Below are 21,651 nucleotides of genomic sequence, written 5' to 3'. Positions count from 1 at the left end.
TGGGTCACACTGCGTCGATGCTTGTCAGTCAAATAGGAACACGAGCTTCGTGTTTTCCTCTACGTTCTCGTTCCGTTGAGGTGAAGCTCAGCCAGTGTCAGGGACTAGGAATGCAACATGCTCAGCCCATGCTGCCTCCTGTCATGGCAACGTCCTCTCCATGCAAGTAGAAGGATAAAAAGGCGATATAAAGACATTGAGGAGGCAATTACATTTTCTACGCTCATCATAACTCCTCAGATGCTCACGACAGACTTAAGAAGCTGGTAAAGAGCCAGAGATACAGTGCAATATGTTGATAATGTCAAGTGTGGGTCCATCTCTTGCGTGGCACACGCAGGAAGCAAAGAATGCAAATGACCTTAGCCAGAGGTAAAACTTCATCCATCTCCAGAGGTGAAATCCCGATGATCTGATCTGCTAATTTTCTGAATGGTTGGTAGCTGCGCTCTTCATACTAATTGGGGTGCAATTCGGAAATGTCATCTACCAATTAGTGTATTGCTAATTTGTCTCTGTTTTGTTAGATAGATGAACCTAAATCAAAAGTTTAATACAGACGCGTGATTTTGCTGTGGTTAATGAAGAAGGTATGACTTGGTAAAATGGAAGTAATTCGTTCAAAATGTCATTCTATGAAAGCCATAATTTGATACACCATTTGGCAAAAACAGTGTGGATTTCCTTAAATTAGTTGTTTAGGTACGGGAATCTAAATAAACCCAGACAGCCCACTGAAGTAAGTGGTAGGCACTTGAAGGCAGGGAATAGGCCAAAACCAGAGAAAGGGGCGCAGGCACAAAAGGTGAACGTAGCTTCGCTGTGTGTGCCTGCCCGGCTTGTGTCCCCTGTTGGGACCGAAGGGCCTGGTGAAAAAATGGAGTGTTACGGGTTCATGTGGTTGGCGTACCAGAAAACATGATAGAGAGAGAACAAACTGCTTTCCTTCACCAAAACAGATAATTTAACCTATTTGCGATGTATGACGTGCTCCGTTACGGCTTGAGAAAGAAATGTTCACAGCCTGTGTGTGTTCGCCGATACCACTTGCTTCTGAGTCTGCACCTCATCAAGGCATTGTTGAGGGAAGTGTGGGAGGAAAGAAACCATGTCCTAATCCACGTAGGTGGATGACGATGGAGGAGCCAGCAAGGCCAGAGCAAAGCGACTCTGTCAGCTGGGCACCCGGCGGCAGCATGGTGCCGCCCGCAGCCTGCGCAGGCCGAAGGCACCGGGGCAGCCGGCAGGATGGCCAGCGGGACGCCTGGGCAAGATACTTTGGTCTTGCTGAAGTTTTTGTCCCCTCTCTGAAGTCAGAGGTCACTGCACCGGTGCTAGAGGGAGCGAAAGGGAGCCCAATTTTGTCTTTGCAAGATCAGACCGCGGCCTGGGCTTTTCGCTTAAGCTGTTGTTGAAAGAGGTTTCTGCCAGGACCAAGGCAAATCTTCTGTAGGGTGGCAATCTCTGAGAGGGCAGCCGCTCGGAGTAACATCTCAAGAGGACACCACTGTTTGTTAAACAGTCAGAGTCCTGGGTACAAAGTCCTACAGAGTGCCAGCCTGAACTTCGTAGGAAGTTTGAGACGAATCAGTAGACTCCATATTCCCCAAGTCCATATTTTGCTTCTTTAGCTGCCGGTTTGCTTGACGATGGAAAAGTGCAATGTGCAGACATAGTGCTACATTTTTTTGTTTCTTCTCTAGAAAATAAACTATCTGCAGGTAATAAAAGGCCATCAAACGCTATTTGAACAAGCAGCTGAAAACATGGCCATAATTGGGAAGAATTTTGAAGTAGGAGTTATTGAGTCAGGGGAAGTGGAATTCTGTAAGCACATTCCTGAGGGAGTGAGTGGGAGAAATCATTTTTTCTGGTGAGAGGGTGAAAGACCGTATATGCATTTTTGGGTTTTATTAAAAGGTACAGTATGCATCGCATGTTTCCACTTGTACAGCAAGCTCATTTAAATCTTACTTTTCCATTCCTAAGCTAATCAAGAGCTCCTTAATAGTCACGCACATAGAATTTTTAATGTTGTTAGTTTGTTGTTTTGTTTTTCCTGCCTCAGTAACACACCTTGGAAATTACAGATTGAAGGGAGAATGAGCATTTTCATTTATTTTTTCATCCCAAGGGGATACAGAAAAAAAAAATCAACAAGAAAAGCAAAAGAAAAACAGGTAGAGTAGCAAAATGCAGTACTTTTTGCTTTGTTATTTTCAGGATTCTGACTACTAGAATATCTGCATCTATATTAGAGGTTGCGTGAGTGTCTGAACTGTGCCTTAGTTAGTCAAACTGCTATTTTGCCATTTCTGTTTATGTCCTTCCGTTGTAGTTTAGCTGGAGGTATTTTTCTCATCTTCCTTTCTCTGAGATTTCCAAAGTGTCCCATCTCACACTGGTGCATGAGACCAAGAGAAAAACAAGTTTCAGGTGATGGTGTTTTTTCCTTTTTTTCTTTTCTTTTCTTTTTTCCTTAAGGCAAAAGGCATAACAAACCCTTAACTTCCAATGATAAAGGACCTAGTTTTGAGACTGTGCTCAGAATCAGGAGCTTGAATGCAGGAACATCACTGTGTCTGTCTGATGTCCCTTGTAAGTCCTGCAGCTGTCGGAATAATGACATCTGTGAAGGATGCACTGAATTCCTGAAACCTGGCAAGAGAGCTAAATAGGTGAACTCAGGCAAAGCAGTGACATCTATGCAGGAAAAAAAAAAAAAAAGGCAAAGCTTTGATTCCAACATTTCTAAATGTAGCTGATGCAAAGAATATGTATATGCTCAGCAGGAATACTGATGAGAGATTTTCTGGAGCAAATGAAATAAAAAGTAGGTTTCATCATAACAAAGTACTTTAAATTGTAGTGAAGCTACAGTCTTAATTTTGAGTCCAACTGCAAAACAGTTTGAACCGTACAATTTAAGATCTCATATAAGGAATGCAGGTAATCTCAGAAGAAAAGCAGATATTTCCTTGTCAAACCAATCACAGTAGCTTAGATTCTAGAATTGTAATTGACTGTAATTTCAAGCATAGGCTTTTTTATTCATCTAATGGGAATAAGAATGAAGACAGATGGGAAAAAGCAGAGAAAAAATACCTATTTTTTATGAATCTGAAAAGTTTGAGATATTCTAGAAAGTGTAGTTAATGCAGACTTACTTAACTAAGTTGGACTGAGGTACTTTGATAGACTGTATAAAATGCCCTGCATTAGATATTTTTTTTTTTCATCATGCTACAAAACCTTGTGCACTTTGTGAAGCACTGAATTCTAGCCTGGAATAGCCTCAGAACAGCCTGTGTATCACTGGCACCAATAATTCCAGGTGTGCAATAAGATGTGTGGACATATACAGCCATGTTTTTATTTGTATGGTGGAAATCAGGATTTACATTAATCCACACTGGAAGAGAAGATACCCTTCCCTTACTCCTTTACTATTTGTATCTTTGGGAGTGGCTAACTTAATACGAAGAATGAGTTCAATTTGTGCAACTTCTTGATATTAAGTGAAAATGTATTGTCCTTCCAGTTGACCTGTAGCATTGGCAACAAAGAGAATGAGTTGTTTTTTGTTTGTTTGATAGACAAGGATGATGAATTTCTCATAGCACTTGTGATGCAACTTGAGAGAGACAAATGAGAATCAGTCAGTGGGTCAGAGAAACACAGTTCAAAGACCATTAGTGCATAAGTATTTAGATACTGCTATGAAAATAAAGGGGGAAAGGGAGCCAAATACGTACCAAAGAACTGAAGAGCCAGCATAAAACTTTCTTTCACAGTACATAACCAAACCTAACTTAAATAATCCAAGTGAAAGTGGCTATTCTGCAACCATCCCAGGGTGTGTACCTTTTCTGAATGTAATTCACTTCTTTGCTATTCTTTTGTTCCTAGGCTGATGCATCCTTTCCAAGCCATACTCAATGTGACTAAGTGCAGAAAACTAGTTTGCCACAAGATTTTTTTTCTGTATTTATCATTCTAATAGGCAGTCTGCAAATGGAAAGGGGGCAGAAGGGAAGCAACAGAAATCCCATCCAGAAAACAAAACAAAACAAAAACAAAACTGCAACAAAACTTAACTTCCAGGAAATATGCCCTGAAATCAGAGGTCCGCTCTGATTCTAATGTAGTTTCCATGGATTTCTCATCTCTACCTTTTTTCTGTCAACTCCTTTCCTCCCCTTGAAGTGCAGCAGTTGTCATTCTTACAACCAACAGCGGTACCATGTGGAGCCCTCAGATGAGCATCAGTGTCACTGCTCTGTGTTGCATCAGAAAGATAGGAGAAACTTCATTTTCCCAGAGTTACTGTCAAAATAAGTGTTTAGCCCACACACTTCGGTAAGCTAGGAGTGAGCTAAAGCTTTCCAGACCTTTTGTTGCTGTCCTTTTTTGTTGCTTCTGACTCTTTAGCCACATCTCTTGCGTTTTGATTTTGAGCTTGCATAAATGAATGTGGTTTTGAAAAGCAGTTGTTTGGTTTTAACACCAATACTAGCTAAGAGGTTGGTCCTACAATTTATAGAGCACTGCTCAAGAAAAACCGGGCAGATTGCAAAACTGTTCAGGAATTTTACATCAGATTGCCAGCATTTGAAATATATTATGTGCTGAATATTGAACAAGTCAACTGGGACAGCTAATGAAGAGCTGGTGCTTTTAGGCAGCATGGTTAAGTGGCAGGGGCAGATTCGCAGAACAAATTGAAAATGTGTTTAATAGTAAGCACCCACTCTTGTGAGAAACCTAGCTAAGTGCTCCTTGGTAATCTTTACTATTTGCAAAGTTGGCAATGACGTATTGATGTAGACAAATGGAACTGAACAGATGTGCTCTTCTGTTATTACACTGCTTTACCAGTATCTTCACGTTCTTCTGAAACAAAGATAGCTCTGCAGTATTGCCACAGCTCCTCAGCTCTGTGTGGTATTACACACTTGTAATGCAGACAATACTATACACTGACAGCAAGTCACTGTGCACACGTTCAGTTTGCTCACTTTCTCCTCCTTTAACATCCTTGGCTTCGGGAGAAAAAAGAAATGTTTTGTCTTCTTTTACATGGCAGATACGAAGGAGACCTTGTTTTTCTTTCTTCTCTTCCCTTTCCAATTCCCATATTCCTTTCCCTACAGGGTGGTGAATGCTAAGAACAGACTCGAAGTGATGATGCTTCATGTTTGGCATTGCAGTATTTTGTTAATCTTGACGCTATTGCCATGACTGTAAGCCACTGAAACCCATGGCTTCAAAAGTTTGGCAGGATATCAGTGACAAGTTACTGCCTCTGGTTGAGTAATGTTCCACTAATATTGCTAATGAAACAGGCGCTAATATCGCTCTGTGAAACAAGTGTTTTCATATGGGGGGACGAAAGCTCCTCGGAAGGCAGGCATACAACACGGACAGCATTGATACCCGGCTTCCATGAACGTACTAGGATTTGATTGTTTAATGTATTGAAAGCATACTGCCAAAACTTTGTACACATCCCATTTCCACCTCGTTTGTGCTCCTGTCACTCCATTACACGAGTCATTCTTGAAGTAATTTTGTCTGGGATCAAAATCACCTACTATCATCTTAAATAAGGCATGGTTTCATAAAAATATTAATGTTGCATAGCAATTATTTTATGCCTGCTTTGCCTGTTTTTAGCCACAGTTGCTCTCGGTGTAGAGACGTGGTTTCTCATCGCTGTTGGACTAGCACCGCGTGGGTACCTGCCTCCACTCCCGCCCAGTCCGATGCTCCACTTATTTCCTGGCCTAGCACAAGCAGCCTCGGTTTCTGTTAGGCTGTTGGACACTTGCACAACACAGAAAGGAAAGCAGGATGTTACGGAGGAGGCACCTAAGTGAGAAGTTGCTGACTGTTAGAAAAGACGAGAGAGTGCAGCAGTGACATTCAAGACGGTGCTACTTCTCCCGCTCAGTGAGTACAGGAGGGAAGGAAAGACGTATTTGTCCGCAGCACTTCATTAAGCAGCCGCAGGGAGGCTTACCCCACAGCTCTGCTGTTAACCTCAGCCCCCTGTTAACTGCAGCTTGTTCTGTCCCGTGGTGTAGCAGGATGATGGGAGAGAATTTCGTGGCACCCCATGCCCTGGCACCTTGCAGCCATCACGTGTGTAGGCTGCCAGCGATCCCTGGTTTCACTGCAGCTCCTGCTCTGCCTTATGTTTTCCTAGCCTTTGACAAAGCTGGGCAGAAGTGCGAAGATAGAAACTGGAATCTGTTGAGTACAAAAGCGGAAAGCAGCCCGATGAAGTGCCAAGCTCCAGGCTTTACACTGTATTGTCATGATCTGAGGCAACTGGGCGAGCTGACTGTTAGGGGTGTTTTTATGTTTTCTTCTGTTGTAAGGGGTGGGTTGCCGTGAGCTGGATGGTACTTGCTGAAGTTGTGCTGCTCCTTCTCAGTCCCAACAGAGCTGTTCAGAGCTGTTTTGGAGCTCTAAAGAGAGAAAGAAACTGGTGACCACATTTAAGAATATGTGGAGGAAGAGTTCAGTCTGCCTTCACGCTTCCATTGCTTCCCAGAAATCTGAAAATCCCTGAAGTTAGAAAGACACTGTGTTTGAATACAGACATTTGACTTTGCTTTATATGCCATATTATACAGTATGAAATATCTGTTAGTTAAAAATTGTCATGTAAATGACTGACAGCACTGTAACACTGCTCCCCACTCCTTCCTTCTTGTTACAGAAGCACACCTACATCTACATCCATTCGTTCAGATAATGGCAGCAGAAGCATTTGATTTCCATGTTCTGTCTCCCCTGTGAATAAACAAAGATGTTTCATTTCCCAGTGTTGTCAATCAGGAGCTTTTCATCTGGGACCCAGGTTGATAAAATACTTCATTATCTTAACACATTATTTCTTAGAGAACTGCACATGCTGCCTTCAATACCAGCCATTGTCTTAAGCAAAAATGGACTTGCATGTTGCGGTCAGCTCTAAAAAATGGATTTTAATGCAATATTTCTCAAGTGAATCAGAAAGTAGGAAAGAAAGTCCAGTAGCAATGACAAGAGTCTGAATTGCATGAGGAGGTAGGATCTGGTTCAGTAGCCAGCAATACATGGCAGTGTGTGTAGGTAACTACCAGTAATCATTTTAAATAAGTAGATGCTTGGAAGTGCCGTGTTTTGACAAATCCCGTTAATTTTAGCATCAGGGTGATGCTCCTTCGCATCTTTCCATCAAATCTCAGAGTGGCTTGGGTTGGAAGCGACCTTAAGGATCATCTAGTTCCAGTCCCACTGCCATAGGCATGCTTTCCGCTGAAGACTAAAAAGCCCATCTTGAAAGTCAGCGATTGTCCCGCTGCTGCATTGTACAAGGTGCACGGTACCATCCCTGCTTAAAGAGATGAGAAACACAAAAGACTAAGAAACTAACATGAGGGTGGCAGGAGGACAGAAGAATTAGAATTCATTTGCAATGCTCAGGCTAAAAACTAGGCAGAACCCAGAAGAAGGCATGTGTCTCTTGGCTCCCGGCCCTCTCTTGCAAGTCGAGGTTATTCCTTTTGCTAATGATTCAGTGCCCCTGCTGTTGCCAGTGAATGTCACTACAGCAAACTATCTATGTTGTTGAAAAGTCAAAATGCATTTTTGTTCAATCCAGATAAAACTGTACTTCGTGCCGTCAGGGCTGTAGCTTTTCTTGGGAAATGAGTTCAGTTCTAGCAGAAGTTCTGGCTTGGCATGAAACGATTGCTGGCGTGCATCTGTCCCAGGATACCTGCAGAGACAACATCAGATGGCATCTCTGTCTTGCTGACAAGAATGTGGCTGGTGTTAAAGATCTTGAATGGGAGGTGTCTGGGTGGGCACTGCAGGCTGTGTAAAACTTAATGTTACTCAAGTGGAATAAGTGGATTGCATGCTCCTTTTTTAAATTTTTTTAATGTCCAGTTTTGGATAACGATTTATCATTTCCTAATGTATTCAGCAGTATTAATTACAAATGTTTAGAAGCGTGTAGTTAAGCCTCAGATATAAATGCTCAGCTCTATCACATTGCTCTAGGTGGATATCCTGCTATGCTGAATGCTGTGATATGTGGGAGGTGAAGGAGAAGATTGCCATTTTCTTTTGATGCAAACGTACATGTTTTGTGATAATGTTATATGATAGGCTGCGTTAGGCAGAACACAAGATAGTAAAGTTGGGATGACACAAGCAATCATCTAAGAGTATTTCTTAATCAGCATTCACAATGAATATGCAATAGAAAAGGGGTTTCATTCATTAATTCAGGGACTCATTTTGATATCTTGATGACACTGAGCAAAAAAAAAAATTTCAATTGAAATTAATGAAACTGATCTTTCTGTTTCAGTAGCTACATATTGATACAGGGGGCTAGAATCTGATCTTTATTTCCCATAATAGGTGCCTTGAGACATTTCATAGAGCAGGATAAGAATATTCTAAATGCTAAAAAGAGATTGTGGCATTACTGCTTGATTAGTATACTCTCAATAATAATTCATCTCTAATTTAAAGTCTTAAAGACTAAAGTTTTGGAAGAAACTTAATGGCCTATGTTGTACTTAAGCTCACTAAAGCAATGAAACTGTGACATTGTCCAATGTCACGCTCAGAAATGGCAAGTTTATGTAGTTGTTCAATGGTTAATAGAAACGATATTTCCACGCAGATTGGATATAGTTTGAAGGTATGTAAAGTACTTGAGATGTCTCTGAATCTTTGAAAATAATCCTGATTTTTGCAGTGTCATAATGTCCTTTAATTATAGAGCAATCATTTCTCTCAAACGCTATCATATAAAAATGATACGGTCGCTATTAAGCTCTATTTTATATCTTGTCATTTTGTTCTCAGTCATACTTTCTATCAATTCAAGGTCATTTTACAGCACTTAGATTGATACAGACTCTAAGGGATATATGAATAATAAGGACAATATTAGTTCAGAAATAGTAATAAATGCTCAAAATGTGTACTTTAATTATGTTTAAGAAAATAACTGGCTGCTACCTTAAGTAACGCTGTCAATATGCCATTTTTATCAAACAGTGGTTCTGACGAAAGGCGAGTATATAATGGATACCTTTCATGTTCCTTAGGTGCATTCACCGAATAAATTCTTCGTATAAAAAGATGAACTAATTTTCCTGAACTGTCACAGAATTGTTAAGTTTCAACCTTGGCATTTTTAGCTTAAAAATATTTCACACAGGTATGTGGCAATTATTTTTGTTCTAGACGTGGAAAGAGGCCTACGATAATTAATGTATTCTTTTAGGCAGAATGCTTCAAGGAGACACTGAAATGCTGAAAATTACCCTACCTGCAGGAATGACTAGTCCAGGATATTAATAGTATCCACGATGGCATTGTCTCAGAAGCACAGTGGTGAACATGCGGGTTAAAATAAAGGCCACTTCACATGCTCAGGAGGATGGGGGCTGTAGCCCAGACCAGCCTTTTCCAGCTGCTGTGTGCCATGTCCCTGTTCTGACATGCTGGTCTTGCTCCAGCCTCATGCGGTGCTTGCAACAAGCTCTGGAGACCATTTTATTTAAGTACCCGAGGGGGGGATTCTTCTGCCCTCCAGTTTATGGCTTTTAGACTCCATTTATGTCATATTTTTCTGCTTTCCCTCCTGGAAAAATGACTGGAGCAAGTCTGAGGATTTCGTCTTAGGCTATGGAATTGGTTTTCCCTTCATACTTGCTTGCCTTAACTTCAGAGAAATACGCGGGGACAGCCTGTTGATGTGAATTTCTGTTCTCGTGACAGCAGGTCCAGTGTGCTCCAGGATTCAAAGCATTGCGTTTCTTTCCCACGTAACGTGCCGATTAGCTGTAAAATCCAAACGGGTCTATTTTTGCTAAGAGCCCAGAATTTGGTGGAAATGTCTGGATTTGTGGCTGGCATGCAAAGCATTTAGTCAGATTGTTTTCTTTTCATGTCACTTGCATGTAGACATGAAACCAAGAGCGTTGAGTATGCTATCGCACATTTTTTCCTTTTCTCTAGATGAATAACGTTCAGTGATAAAGTTGGAAACATTGTGCTCTGTTTCCACAGCTGCAGCAGACGCCGAGCAAAGAAAACAATAGCTGCACACACACATATGCATTCCAGCTGCTTCTTACTCCCACATTCTCCTTTATCCTTTTTGTCCTCCCATTCGAACAGATAAATTGTCTCAATGACAGGAAAGGTTAGTAGCGGATATGCTGCGAGTTTAATAACGTTTTGTAAAAAATAGGAATTAGTGTATGAAAATACTAATTACATGGGGTGATTTCAAGTTGAAGCTTCTGCTTGAGTTTCATTGTACCCTTTTTATTTTTTCCCTGCACGAAATGCCCCTTCCAAGCAGGGAGAGTAACCCCAAGGAAATGCAGAAAGGTCTCTGTTCCTTTTCCCTCCCGGCTTAGTTCTGTAGTCAGCTGTTTTTCCCTTAGCATCCCTGGAGACAACAGTTTCTTTCCTGCTGTTCCCAAGCTCTGCCTCCCTCCTGGGGTGACAGTTGCGTCAGCAGGAGGTGGGGAAGATGAAGAAGCCGGTGCATATCCTCGAGATGCACAATTGGTCGGAGCAGAGAGCCACAAAGAGCACAGTTTTCGGGCTTGGTTCCCTAGCTTTCGAGCAGCAGGGTCAGCTGCTGTCCTGGGCCCACAAGGAGCCCTGGGCCCACTCCAAGCCCCTCCGATTCTTGCTCTCGATAAATGTTTATTTTTGTTAATGTAGCTCTGGGTGGCATTTCTAGGTGCCGGATGATAAAAATATGTTCACAGTGTAAGCGGTGTAGTTGTGTAAGGACGTTATTCAGATGACCGAATGCCAGGGCTTGCGTGAGCTCAGAATTTCCAGATGATGCTGAGGTGGAGTTAATGCGTCAGGTTCCAAATGCCGTTTGGTTAAACAACCTGTATGTAGGTCCCTGAAAAAAGGTAACTGGGGGGAGCAAAAACTGTAAAATCAATAGTCCATGAATAAATCAATAGTTTTATTTTTCATATATTTGATGGAAAAGCCCTAGCAGTTTTGTTTTGTTTTGTTTAAAAAAAAAAAAAAAGCTTGAAAGTAGAGCAAGATTCAGAATCTTTCAAGTGAAATATTTGCAGTAACCCTGCCAGGGTGATAAAACAGTAAATAATTTCAGTTAGACTCTTTATGTAAACACTTGGTTTAGAAGTGGATATTTTTCTGCTCTGATTTATAAGCACAAAAATTCAAGGAATACAGCCGAATATGAAATGAACTTGTGCATACGTCTGCGTGTGAAAACTTCGGTTTTGTATTCTGTGGGCCAATAGAGTGGAAGTCTGCAAGTGTCTAGATTTTGCATTTGCATCTCTGATCCCTCTACATTCACAGCTCTCTACCCCCAGAGAAATTCTAAAAATCTTGAAGCTATAAGCTAGAAGATAAAAATGGTTAAACGGCAGGTAGATGCATTTATGCAGATGTTTACTTTGGAAAATGGACGGTCTTTGCCTCCCTCAAATTTCTAGAAAATTAAACAGCATTGGCAGGCTGTGGGCACGGTACTCAGCATGTAGCTTGCTGCCACAGAGCTCCTCTGAACCCTCCAACCATAACTCATCGTCCTAGTGAAGAACTGTCTCCATACTCTAGAAGTAAGTCTTTGTTCCTACTTCTGCCATAAAGTCACACACCCACCATCTCAGAACAGTAACCCTTTAGCTATCCTACCATTTCCCTGTATCCATACAAGTAATTAATACCAAATTCAAGCTCCTGGGAAGATACTGTAGATATGCAGAATGTCTTAGCCACACTTGTGAGCAGATAGAAAAATAGGCAACATAAGCCACCACATCCTTTCTATCCTTAATTTGTATTGTTCATCACAAGGGTACATTTTATGACAGATCATGTTCTCAGATATAAGGCGTTTCCTTCACTCCTTAGTGTTGTTCACAGTTTTAAGCAGGACAAAATGCTGCACGGCTGATTTGTGAGTTATTTCCATACCTATAGCATCACTCATGTTCACGGCACAAACTTTGATTGCTTACTTTGGTCCTGTTTCAGCCAACTACCTGACTGAAATCACACTCAGATTTAAACTCTACGTTGAACTGAAGCCTTAGCTGTAGCTTTACCTTGGAAGGAAGTACCCAGAACCTGTTGCAGTAAAATCCCTCACTTTTTCCTGCACTGCTGCAGTAGCTGCTGTTATTGAAAGACAAACTAACTTCTATGGTACAGGCTCAAGGGTCCTCAAGATTGTTTCTGAGAAGACTGTCTTGCACGAAAACCAAAGCTTTTATGCTAGCATTTACAAAAGGTATAACATGGATTAGGACACATGGCCCATCCGTACTGAAGAGAGGGAGGATGTGACTGACAGATTTTAGTTAACCTGGTCTCATCTAACACAGATATTCAAACTTGCTACCGTGAAAAATGCTGAGATGCCTGCTGCCTGCTTTTTCTCTCATGAGAGCACGATAAGTGGAAATCAGCAAAGGCAAGACTTGTTGCCCACCTCCACGTTAGGAAAAGACTGGAAATAGAAATCATGAAAATTTAGAAACCATTTTGTTTGTAACTAATTATACTTAATACCAAATGAGAAAGAAGCACTGTGGCTACAGGCTATGGCTTTCATCTTCGTCAGTCTGAAGGGACTATGAAGTGCTACTGACGGCTTTGCAGCAATTTGTGGCAGGCTGTCATAGGTTTATGTGCATCTCATTTAAATCAGCTTAGCTCTTTCTCTCTGCCCCGGTATCTCCTGTATCAACCTGCCCCTTTTCCAACTTTGCTCTCTGGTTTAACTCTCAAAAACCCGAGCGGGTTCAACATAAACAATTTTTTTTTTTAATGGCAAACATTTCTGATGCAAAGTCATATTTTTGTGTGGTTCTTTCATGTTGGTCTGTGTCTGGTCAGCAACTGTGCACATCTCTGCCATGCAAGGAAATGCATAATGATGAATAATTAATTAATTAACGTAGCATGCATACCTCAGCACTATCCCTCTCCCTTTTTTTTTTAAAAAAAATATTTTCTAAATCCTAGCCTAGAATTTGTTATTTTAAAAATTGATAAAATTTGTTCAACATTTCCCAAGATATGCAAGCACACTAAAAATACATTTCCCACATGTTGTAACTAGAATTGTGCTAGCAAAAGTTCCTGAAATTAGCGACTTCACACTGTGCTTTGTCAATCTTCAGTGAGCCTTAAAAGAATCTTGGTTTGAAGACAATTAATCCAGTATTTTAAAATTATGAAAGCTTCAAATTAATGGTTTTGTGCATGCACATTACAAGATTAGAAACATCTGAGCTTCTTTCTCAGAGGAGAACCCACCCTGAAGTTAAGGGGAAAGTATTGAATAGAAAACTCCTTAGGGAGATGTCTTTAAGGAAAACTAGTTTGGCTTACGCATGTTTAAGACTGCATAAGCACCATGGGGATGAGGCATGCCAGGAGAATCTTTTTCCTATACAGACTTTAGGTCTTGCTTGCTGCTTCGGGGAGTAGTCGTGAAAATGTGCAAAGATCAGTGTCATTGATCCGCTTCTTCAGTTTGCTCTTCAGATGAGAACTGGGAAAGTAATTTAGCTTTACGAAGGACGTCGGAAGTGGGAAATTAGGTCTCCAAACGTTAACGTGTTCCTCAACCTCAGGTCAAATTGACTTTAGTGTCCCCATGGTGATTTGCATCCACAAAGGCTCTGACACCCGAATGCCCAGTTGACCTTTAACAACTTAGTGGCCAGTGCACCTTGAGACTGGGGGTAGGAGTAACGTCAAAGCCTCTGGCCGAGTTTGTGTCCTTGTAGGCTGAAACAGGAAGGGAAATCATGTTGAAAAACAACATTGAACTGAGGATGGAGGATTTATTTGTTCATTTATTTTAAGAAACCTCCAAAATATTTCTTTCGGCATCCAAGAGCCAAAAGGACCCATGAAGTCACCGTAACACTCTCTCTGGGAATCTGTTGCTTTAAAGTTTCCACTACAAACAAGTAAACAGAGCGGTGTAACATTCAGCTAGCAAAAAGCAGCTGCCTTAGCTGGAACAGTTAAAACAGTGTTTTTCCTGTAAACAGCTTCCACACTAATAGAATAGAAACGAGAGGACAAAATGTGCATTGAAGAGCCATCTGATAGAGACAACCATAATCTAGATCGTGGAAGGGTAAGGAGAAAGGGAGAACAGTATATGTGCATCAGGTATTCACAAGCCCTGAACACCTATCCTTTATACAGAATACTCGCATCCTTTTACCTATAAAGGTATATGGACAATAAATACTGTCCATGAAGGTCAAAGTCTGGAAAGCTATACAATTGGATTTGCCGGTCTGTCAGCATTTGTTTATAGTGACCTGCTTACTAGTGTTGTAATTACAGTGATGAGCTCCAGAAAATTCATTACCAGAATTCGCTTTCTGCATTTGGGATTAAATCTGTATTCTGAAGAATTAGCTGGTTTGGCGTGGAAAGCCACGGAATCTCTAAAATGTATTTCACAGCAATTTGGTGGCAGTTGGTGAGCTCATACTTTCATCTTCTCAGAGAACTCCCCCCAAATCAGCATCTGCCTCTTATTTCCTTTATGTTTTGCTGTGATCATTTTTTTCTCTTACATAGTCTAAATACAGTTTCAAAGCAGTAATGTTGAGAGACTTTTCCTATTGCTGTTAATGGCATTTACTTCCATACAATCACAGTCTTTTGCTCGGATTGCTTTGTTTTCCCACGAAACATCTGAAAGTCCTTTGAAAATAAAATACTTTCACTGAAAAAAAGCAATATCAGCACATCATGGATCAATTACGACGGCATGTGGCACAGAAAAGTAAGCAAATCCTGGCCATTTTTGTGATAGGGAAGAATATCCTGATAATTACAGGTTGCTATTTCTTTGAAACATTTCTGCAGTTGGAATATTTTGGCTTAAAATTGATTATTTTGCAGATCCCTTTTTACATGTGTGAATATACATATACAATCTATATGTATGAGTGCATGTATGTATGTTCAGGAGCATAGCTCTGCCATAAATAGCAGCCACATACACATGTGGGAAAGATACGAAAGGCACACGAAATCAGACAGAACAGAATTTGAGCAGGGCTGTGTATGTGTGATGTAGCCAGCATATTGAATGACTTACTGAAGGGACTGCTGCAACAAGATGCACTGCTGTATTTCAGGTATTTTACTGAGAAGAATATGTATAAACTGAGGCTAATCTCTGATATTTTTTGGTTCAGTATTGGTCAGATTGCCAGTGTAGGAATTTCCTGCTTGGATACATAATTGAAAAGCCTTAGCTGGGGAATCCACGTGTGGGTTATGAATTCTTTATGAGAATTAACTTTGCATGAATACCCTATTTGCTGTGTAAGCTTTGTCAAGAAGCAGCTTGGTCTGCAACGTGTTGTTCCGTTGTCCATTCCCTCCAAGTTCAGCTTCTGCGTCAAGGAGGAGGATGGAGGGGTCTCCATTACCTCAGCATCACTGCAGAGAGAATTCCGACTTCCAGCAAAATTAGTTCAGCTGGATAGAAACTGCCCTACAGGGACTGGGTGCTGATCTCAAGGCAGAAGAGGCTGTCAAGGTTCAGGAAGGCAGGAGCTGTTCACTAGAACAGCAGGCTGCGAGCAAGGACTTCTTCAGTCAGATCAGATCAGGGGAATTTACTGAAGGAGTGTGACAAGGCAGGGGGAAAGACAAAGGGAAGGAAATTAAATGTCTTCTGAGCACAGTCCCCTGAAGACTCTCAAAAGGAGTGAACTGAATGATGGGGCACTGCCATTAGTCAGTGTGGTTTCCTTATTGTAATTTACCTGTTCTAAAGAGTAACGTTACACTTGAATCGTGGGAAAGATGTGGATATTTGTGTGTGCGTGACATTTCTTTTATGAAAGCAAAGAATAGAGCTCAGAAACCCATAATTTTGGGAGTACACTGTAACTATTGCAGTCTCTCCTGTGTCAGCACCAGCCCTTGAGTTCTGGGACAATTGGATGGTGGGGCTTCAGATCCCCAAACTGGCCACAGATAGAAACAATGCCCTGAAAAAGTGCCAGGGAGACAAAGGGAAGCAGTGCTGCAATGTGCTGAGTACAGGCTAGCTTAAAGCAGGAGTGCAGCACCCAGAGCTTCTGCGATTAATTAGTTAGACTGGAGCTTCTGGGTCTGTGAAAATAAAGTCCAAGAATAAAATGGAAGTTACACAATTATTACAGATGGGCAGGCATTAAAGACGTCTATGTTGCCTACTAAGATTTTGTCCAGGAAGACATCGTAGGAAAGCAGACTTTAAGTTATTTATGGACAGGCAGAGCCTAATGTTTTTAATTTTCTAGACAGCTCAGGAGGCCAGTCAGATTGGGAATACAAGCAAAATGTGTCAGGAAGTCCCGACTACAAAATAATAAAAAAGTATTTTTCAGGAAGATTCCCAGTAATGAGGCACCTAGCCGTTCGACTCATGGCTGAGAATTGAGTCTGTTCTACACTCAGGGAGAAGCCTTCTTTGGTTTACAGTGTGCTGTTACATTTGATTTTTAGTGACAAAGTGGTATAAACTGATTTGTGCTTGATTTTTGATACTTGCTACTGCCCATGCTGAATTCATTTTCTAATCATATGGATGCCATATGTATTCTTTACACATAGACTGTACTGCGGGATTTATTATCCTATCCTTTAAATATACTGCTGTTGCATGTTCAAAGTCCAGTGTATTTACATGCTGCAGATATGTTTACCACTAGCAAATTAGGAGGTGTTGTAAAAATTGTATATATCCACATAATTTCCTATAATCATTATGAAATGGTGACATGAGAGAGCTTTCTGTTGGGAAAAATGGTACCTCAAAAAAATGGTACCTCAAAATATATCCTGTTTATATATTTTGACTAATTCAGTTCACGAAGGGGAACGTTTCAGAGACATGTTAGTTAAGCAGAGACAGAAAATGAGTTCTGAGCAAAATTACGCTTTCTTCTGAATGCTCATGAACATCTTTCAGTGCACATGCACCTTTAGTTTTGGCTACAGTGCTTGCCCTACACGTGTACTTAGGCCTCTCACTCAGGAGATAAATGCCCGCGCATGGGACTGTCGGTGTTCCACACGCCGTGGGAGCAGAGCCAGGCCCCATAATGTACATGCTGATGGCTGGCTCCCTTGTTATATTAGTAATATCTCTGCTAAGTCATAGCCCATATGCGTTTTGCATGATGGATGATCAGAAATCAGATCGTCAGGGTCTCAGTGCTGCGCATGCTGTGAGAGCTGGTCCCGAGTCAGGGCCGCACTACTTGTTCGTGCCCAGAAAAAGTCATGCAATCATTCTGCTTTCTAGGTTTTGTATTATGCATAAGGAATACTGGAAATGTCGGTGAGTTTGACTGCTAGCTTTAAAATAGTAATGCCTAACTAATGGCTCGCAGGCAGCACGTTGCATCTGAGATCCCCTGACATTGCTCACGCTACAAGGAAAATAAAGTGCTAAAAATGAGGCCAGAAGGGAGGGGAGTATGTGATGCTGCTGTGTCATGTTACTCCTTCGGTATTGTTGCCCAGTGGCCAGAGAAGGAGGGGAGCCACTCTTTGTGAAGTAGTACCGATGCCGTTCTCCTGTTTCGACAGATTTAACAGTACAGCCTTGTGAGTTTTTGATAGATGCACTTTGAAATATTTCAAATGAAAGTTGCTTCATGTTCAGGAGTTTTCTTCTGTTAGTTACGCGCATGGGTGTCCATGGGTAAAAGCCTGAGAGTTTCCTTTTTCCCCCTGCCTGATGCATGTGTCTGTCTCCTGCCTGCCCGCAGGTACCAGATACACACCGGCCTTCAGCACTCCATCATCCGGCCAACGCAGCCCAACTGCTTGCCTCTGGATAACGTCACGCTACCTCAGAAGCTGAAGGAGGTTGGTTATTCAACGCACATGGTTGGCAAGTGGCACCTGGGGTTTTACCGCAGAGAATGCATGCCCACACAGAGAGGATTTGACACCTTCTTTGGCTCGCTCTTAGGCAGTGGTGACTATTACACTCACTTCAAATGTGACAGCCCTGGGATATGTGGCTATGACCTGTACGAGAATGATAATGCAGCTTGGGATCATGACAATGGCATCTACTCAACGCAGATGTACACACAAAAAGTACAACAAATCTTGGCGTCTCATAATCCCAGGAAACCTATATTCTTATATATTGCTTATCAAGCCGTTCATTCGCCTCTTCAGGCACCAGGCAAGTATTTTGAGCATTATCGATCAATAAATAACATAAACAGGAGAAGATATGCTGCGATGCTAGCTTGTTTGGATGAAGCCATAAACAATGTAACTCTTGCTTTAAAGAAGTATGGTTACTATGACAATAGCATTATCATATATTCCTCAGATAATGGTGGGCAGCCAATGGCGGGAGGAAGTAACTGGCCTCTGCGAGGGAGCAAAGGGACCTACTGGGAAGGAGGCATCCGTGCTGTTGGCTTTGTCCATAGCCCCCTTCTGAAAAACAAAGGGTCCGTGTGTAAGGAGCTGGTGCACATCACAGACTGGTTCCCCACTTTGATCACACTGGCAGAAGGACAGATCGATGAAGACATCCAGCTGGATGGCTATGATATATGGGAAACCATTAGCGAAGGCAGACGTTCTCCACGGGTAGACATCTTACACAACATCGACCCAATTTACACCAAAGCCAAAAACGGGTCCTGGGCAGCTGGCTATGGGATCTGGAACACCGCGATTCAGTCCGCCATCCGAGTGAATCACTGGAAACTACTGACAGGAAATCCTGGATATAGCGACTGGGTACCTCCACAGGCCTTCAGTAACGTGGGCCCCAACCGCTGGCATAACGAACGCGTCTCTTGGTCAGCTGGCAAAACCGTGTGGCTTTTCAACATAACCGCTGATCCGTATGAACGGGTGGACCTCTCTGCACGCTATCCAGATGTAGTGAAGCAGTTGTTGCGGAGGCTTTCACAGTTTAATAAGACTGCAGTTCCTGTTCGATACCCACCTAAGGACCCTCGGAGTAACCCAAAGCTGAATGGAGGAGTCTGGGGTCCATGGTTTAAGGAGGACGAAAAGAAAAAGAAGTCAGATAAAAGTAAAGGTGCGAACAAGCAGAAGAAGAATAAGAACAAGAAAAAAGCAAATCGGAAAAAAGGGCAATCATTACATTGCCGTTCACGTCTTGCTGGTGGATAGACTCAAGCACATGGTCTTTTGCCAAGTCTAAGTCAGCTTGGCCCAACTTTCTTGAACTTCTCACAGAGTATCCAGAAATGCCAGCTCTGCACTATGGATGGAAGCTGTCATCTTTTTGTTTGTTCTCAAATTTCACCAGCACAAGATACCTTGACACTGTGCCTTGAGTATTCATGAACATCCACACGACAAACTTTCTCCTCTACAGGAAGAATGGTGCTCACCCATCACAGCTACATTCCAGATAACAGCACAGATAACTTCAGAAATCACATTTTTGATGGACAAATGGTGGTTCCTTGCATAAATTAGTCGGAACTTTTGGAGACTATGGAGAGGTTAAAATGGCAGATGATTTCAAACTGACGGATGATTCATAGGGAGAAAGGAGAAACAAAACTTGAGAACCTCTGTAGGTCAGAGAGTGTTAGTCACCAACCTATGACATTTTTTGGTACAGCACAGCAAAAACATGAAGCCATCCGAATAACTTTGGGGGGGTGGGGGGGGTTGGGAAGAGGAGCCTGATGGGAGGAAAGCTGCTTTAGATTAGACTGTGTCTGTCATAGATAAACCAGAAATACTTTTTAAATTCCCTAAATGTGCTAAGCTCACCCCATTTGTAGTAAAACCAGAAGGCTGTTATTCAGCACACATGAGCAGCTAGCACATGCCGTGTATAATTTATTATAGGCATAGGCAAAAGCACCAAAAAAATCACCAAAGTGAATGTAATATTTAAACACTTTAAGATAGCTATACTACAGTACATAAAAGACATAATTTATTTTACAGCACAATACTTTTTTGTCTTCCATTGCAACTTTAATTAGTGGGTGATGCAAGGTAGCCCTCTGGGTGCTAGGGTTGTTTGTTTGTTTGTTTGTTTCCTTTGATTTTTAATTTTATTTTCACTCTATCATTCAGAGTTTTATTTAACAGATCCACATCCTCAGAGTACTGTAAAACAAGAAAATACTGTAGACACTGCTAGGATGAGAAAGGAGAATGATTCGGGTACATCATTTCAGTATGTATTTGCCTCCAATTACTTTGAATGTAACAAAGTGATTATTTGATTAAGTAGTCACGTGAATATTGTTCAGTTTCTGTACAGAAGCTAGGCCATCTGTATGTTTTTGGGGAGAATTCTACTTTAAACTTCTTATTTATATATCTATTAAAATAGTTTATTTTTATGGCATTCAGAAAAGTAGTCTGTCTTTTTTTTTTTCATGGAAGAGATAGCAATTCTGTTCTTGTTTATTTTAAATTAACTCAATAAGCTTTTTTATTATTATTATTGCTGCAGGGCTGATTTTGTGACATTTCCTTTCTGAAACAGCATTTTTCCTTCCACTATGTATATAATTAGAGGCCTTGTTCACCTTTAGTCTTTCCCAAGGTGTCTGCGTGGATGGTTAATGGATATACCAATTTCATATTCTTGATAATCTGTGATAATTGGTACAATACATAGGCACATTCAAGTTTCAAAATGAATTACATTAAATAAATTTGATGATTCATTTGCTAACTAGCTAGAACATAGTTTGGTAAATTTAAAATAAGCATGCTTCCCAACTATATCTCATTTGAATCAGGAATCACATTTATACAGATTGATTATGGTTGAAAAATTAAAACATTTCTAAAATAATTGCACACTAAAATCTAAATCATGTCCAACACTCAAAAAAAAACAACAGACTTTTTTGAAAAGAAACTAACTGCAGACATTACCAAAAACTGGTAGATTGCAAATTTGCAGCTACTAAGCAGAATAAAGCTGTCATTTGCAAACACTTAGAAACAAGTTAGTCAGATTTTAGAGTTATTTTTATAATGAATACACTCAGAAGGTAATAAGAATGGGCTTCTTGAGTAGTTACCTGTAAATAATCGTAAAAGGATAATGTGTATCTGCAGAAGTGTTTAATATTGTCACTACTCTTTTTCATACTGTGTGGTCATAAGAGGAATAATTAATTTTCTGAGAAATCTGTCTAGCTTTACTTGAGATCCAGAATATTCAATGAGTGAGCAGGAACTCAACTGTTCTCTAATTTGTCACTTCTTTTAAATGTACCATTAATGTCTTTAAAAGAAATGATAAAAACATACCGAGATACTGTATTCCAAAGTGGCACGTATAAAATACATGTCTTTGAGAGAAAACTTTTTTTTTTTTTTTTTTTTGTCTTTGAAAAAAGACTAAGACTTTAACAAGTAGTCTGGATCAGTTATCAGTACACAAATATATATACCAGTTGGACAAATGTAGAGACACTTTTTATGATGTACCTTTCTAGTTTGGGAAAGAATCTACGCTTCCGTAATAAACATTAGCAGAGAAGTCAAGGAAGCAGGAACTGGTTTTGAAACACTATGCTGTCCGGTTTA

At 40.9% G+C, this 21,651-nt stretch overlaps 1 protein-coding gene across 2 annotated transcripts in view; it reads left to right on the top strand.

The window, feature by feature from the left end:
- ARSJ (arylsulfatase family member J) overlaps positions 1 to 20,452 on the top strand; it is a 43,567-nt gene extending 23,115 nt beyond the window's left edge. For both annotated transcript variants that reach the window (XM_048066495.2, XM_048066494.2), the window contains one exon: positions 17,847 to 20,452. In XM_048066495.2, coding sequence (XP_047922452.1) covers positions 17,847 to 19,248 — 1,402 coding nt within the window. In that variant the 3' untranslated portion in view covers positions 19,249 to 20,452. The remainder of the gene's footprint in view (positions 1 to 17,846) is intronic.
- The last annotated feature ends 1,199 nt before the right edge of the window (positions 20,453 to 21,651 follow it).

The sequence above is a fragment of the Anser cygnoides genome, chromosome 4 (assembly GCF_040182565.1).
Source record: "Anser cygnoides isolate HZ-2024a breed goose chromosome 4, Taihu_goose_T2T_genome, whole genome shotgun sequence".
In the NCBI taxonomy this organism is placed as follows: domain Eukaryota; kingdom Metazoa; phylum Chordata; class Aves; order Anseriformes; family Anatidae; genus Anser; species Anser cygnoides.
This window is presented reverse-complemented; position numbering and strand designations above follow the sequence as displayed.